The 3,675-nt window shown below is 36.7% G+C and overlaps 1 protein-coding gene across 2 annotated transcripts; it reads right to left on the bottom strand.

Annotated features, from left to right (window-relative positions):
* Positions 1,144-2,705, bottom strand: LOC110267631. Of its 2 annotated transcripts, XM_021113420.1 has the most exons (3): positions 2,625-2,705; positions 2,189-2,507; positions 1,144-1,972 (listed from the first exon to the last, which is right to left on the bottom strand). In XM_021113420.1, the coding sequence occupies exons 2-3, from the start codon at positions 2,498-2,500 to the stop codon at positions 1,811-1,813; spliced, it is 474 nt and encodes a 157-aa protein (XP_020969079.1). In that variant the 5' UTR covers positions 2,501-2,507; positions 2,625-2,705; the 3' UTR covers positions 1,144-1,810. The 2 variants fall into 2 exon arrangements, with proteins under 2 accessions (XP_020969079.1, XP_020969078.1); XM_021113419.1 differs by having other exon boundaries at positions 2,189-2,699.

Below are 3,675 nucleotides of genomic sequence, written 5' to 3'. Positions count from 1 at the left end.
TTGATGTCATGTAAATGACCATAAAAGTGAAAAAGGGAGTGGAGTGGAGGCCAGCACCATTTTACTTTTAAAAGAAAATATTATAATCAGAAAATAACTAACCATGCAAAAATTAACTACGATCCATCAAAATCATAAACATATATACATATTCATTTGAAGAATAATGCTCCATAACAAGAGCAATATCCAAATGGGTTCACAATTAGTTGTTACTATAACCTTCAAATAGAAAATAAACTGAAGTTCACCAAAAAAATCAAACATAAAAATGGTGAACAAACAAATCAAGTAGTCCTTTGATTAACAACAGCAAATTAATTTCCTACTTGATGGCCAACCCTACTCTGTGAATTTAATGAAAAAGGATGAGAGAATTCGTGAAAATGATAGTTTTTCAGATAACACCGATGCCTTATTAAGGGGCCTCGTCATTAGATTTGTCACCTCCTCAGTTGTAAGCATCAACAAGCTCGGTATTTTAAGAAAGTCAGCAGCCTAAACAACTACCGTTACAGTATTTAGTTAATTTGCAAATTAACATGGAGAAAATTAAAAGATTAGAAAAATTTTGGAGCATGTACATTAGCAAAGGAAATTGGCTCCTGTCGAAGACAAGTATGAAGCAGATGCTCAATCTAACAATGAGAACCACATACATCATGATACACACGCTACAATGGATAAAATTCAGAATTTGTTATAAACCGAGCTCAAAATCTAGGTACATTCAGATGAATTAATTAAGTGACATACCATAAAACAAGCATCAGAATCATGGGTCTTATGAAAAAAAAAAATTCTTACTTGACAGAATCTTTTTCCACTAAATAAAGTTGGCTGCATCGATCAAAGAGGCTATTGCGTGTCATGTCCATGCATTTAGATGTGAGAAAGTTTTATGTTAGCAGTCACAAATTTAACACAACCCTACATGAATCTAAAGACATCATTGTATCATGGCCATGCATTGGGATGCAACAAAGTTTTATGTGGGTTATCATAGGCCTAACACAATCCTATATGGATTCAAAAACGTCTTTACATTGTGTCCACGCACTGGGATGCAATTATATTTGTATACATGTGGCTATCTATTATCATCCATATTTCTAGATTTAAAAATATTAAAATAGGCATTAGAGTAGTAAAATCCACATCCATCTATTCTATTCTAATCTCAACCAATTAATATCTGAATTCCGTGCCATATATGTAACATGTAATATCAAGAACAAGAAACAAGAAAGAGATGGTACATGACAAGAACAAAAGAAACTAACTAACCTCATACAATTCAGAGAGCATGTCTATGTTACTCTTGACAAATTCTATGACTCATCCCCGAAAATGATCCACAACCGCAAGGCCCTCCATGAGCCAGCGGGAACCATATATCTGTTGGAAATCCCATGCATTATGACAGAAGTTAATAATTGATGAGAGTACATGGCTATCAATGGTCATAGGGATCACGGTCCACCAAATACTACACCTAACACAGCGTCTTAAAAATAACGATTCATCTATGGCATCACTCTTATCGATCTTCAAGACCTTTCCATCGTGGCTAGGGAGACTTCGGGAAATCGCACTCGCTCGTCGCCCTGGTACAGAAAAAGGCAGACCCGACTAAAGTGAGGGGACTTCATCAGAGTCTTAAATTTATTGTGATGGTCCCTACCGGAATCGCCGGAATCGCCAATCTGACTGAATCATGTGTTAGTGTTGCAAGTGTGAGAAATGTTGAAGTTAGTTCCACATCAAAGAAAGCATGGAAGAGTGAGGAGTTTATAAGATGAGAAAGACATTAACTTAACACGTTAAGATTTTGAGTTAGACGTGATGTCTTTATCTTATGTTCTCTCACTTGATTCCTCCCTAAATTCTCTCCAACGGTTTTACCAACACCATGTTCTGGATTTGCTGCGATGGATTCCATCAAGCTTGGGATTTGAAGATCTTGCGCAGCCTGTGAATTCATATGTATTAAGATTTAAGAGTAATAAGGAAAAAAAATTTCTCATTGAAGGAATAACCGAATAAGCTTACAGCGGCACACATGCTTCAACAGATTCTTACACTGAGCCTAATTCAACAACAAACTCTAACCCACAAACTAATTACAGTTAAACCTCTAACTGAATCTAATAGAACACGAATGCGGGAAGATGGGAAGAGAGCTGACCTGTTGCAAATCAGAGAGAATGTGGCTATTCTGGTTGAAAAAGGTGGTGGGCCAGCCCTCGTAGTGGGTGGCACCTGCGTCGACGGCCTCCTGGAAATGGCGTTTCTTCTCCAAGAAGAGGATAACCTGAGAGAGGACATAGTTGGAGACATTAGGCACAAGGATCACTCCATTTCCGTCAACCACCAACCCTTCTTCAATAGCATTTTCGCTGTAGAGTCTCGATTGCTTTAGGCACAAAGATTTGCTAATTAGTTCTTCTAGTAATACAGTTCCGTTGTTGCTTACATCACAGAAAAAATTGAACAACATAGTCTCCCTGGATTGAAACAACCAAAACGCATCATAATCATCCATCAATAAGATAAAGTGCAGAACGAAGAGGAAAAGTAGGCAGACGAGCACACACGATCGACCACTATAGAACTAAACTTACTCTCCCTCACTGCCTCTTCACATAGAAAGAAACTAAAAGTTTGCAATGCTGTGTCTCTTTAGTTTCTGACTGGATGGTTTATCACGGAATAACACTCGTATATATTGAGCTCGTAATGGTACCTCGCAATTCAAAAGTCTCTCTACGGCTGAAGAATGAGCGTGTTCTTGGGCCATCGTAGAAACATAGATAGGGTCGACGACGGAACGAAGAACTCACCCTAGATACAGCTTTTTCGTACACGTTCACTTGCATCACATACACAAGTGCTCTCTGAACCGTGCAATAAGGTCACCCATAACACGGCTCTCCCACTTGAGTTACCTTAGCCCCAGAAATCTTTCACTCTACCTCCTCTTATTAAGACCATAGAATGTTCCTGCGAATTATGACCTTCGCCCGGAATGTGAGCAAATATATCATGTCGATTGCTCAATCGTACTTTGGCTATCTTACGTGGAGCTAAATTAGGTTTTTTCGGTGTTCTCGCTTTTATAGAAATTACAGCGGTTACAAGCCATTATTATAAAAAATGGCGCCTCCAAGAAACGTCAGAATTCTGGGCGCCATTCTGTTTATTATGACGATTTTTTTCCGATTTTTTACGAGAATTTAATAGTATCCTTTTCGTTTAAAATGGTGTTTCTAACCGTCATTTTTAACTGTGTTTAATAGCATCTTTTTTATTTAAAATAACATTTCTAACCGCCGTTTTAACCGGATTTTAATGTCATCCTTTTCGTTTAAAACGACATTTTCTAACCGCCGTTTTTACCAGGATATAATGACATCGTTTTTGTTTGAAATGGCGATTTTTAACGGTCATTTTTACCTAAGTATTATAGCAATTTTATACTTTTTAAAATGGGATTGAAACTACCTATTTAAAGTGACATTTTTAGAACTCAAATTTTAAAATCTCATAATAACCAAAAGGTATAACCTTAAATCAAACATTATAACAAGATTTTTAATTCATACATGGTCTCCAAAAATAAAATATCATAATCCAAAAACAAAGTATCAAAGATAATATTTTTTAATAATTTAT

This window comes from Arachis ipaensis, chromosome B10, assembly GCF_000816755.2.
Source record: "Arachis ipaensis cultivar K30076 chromosome B10, Araip1.1, whole genome shotgun sequence".
Lineage (NCBI taxonomy): Eukaryota > Viridiplantae > Streptophyta > Magnoliopsida > Fabales > Fabaceae > Arachis > Arachis ipaensis.
Note: the sequence above shows the minus strand (reverse complement) of the source record. Positions and strands in the feature narration are given on the sequence as shown.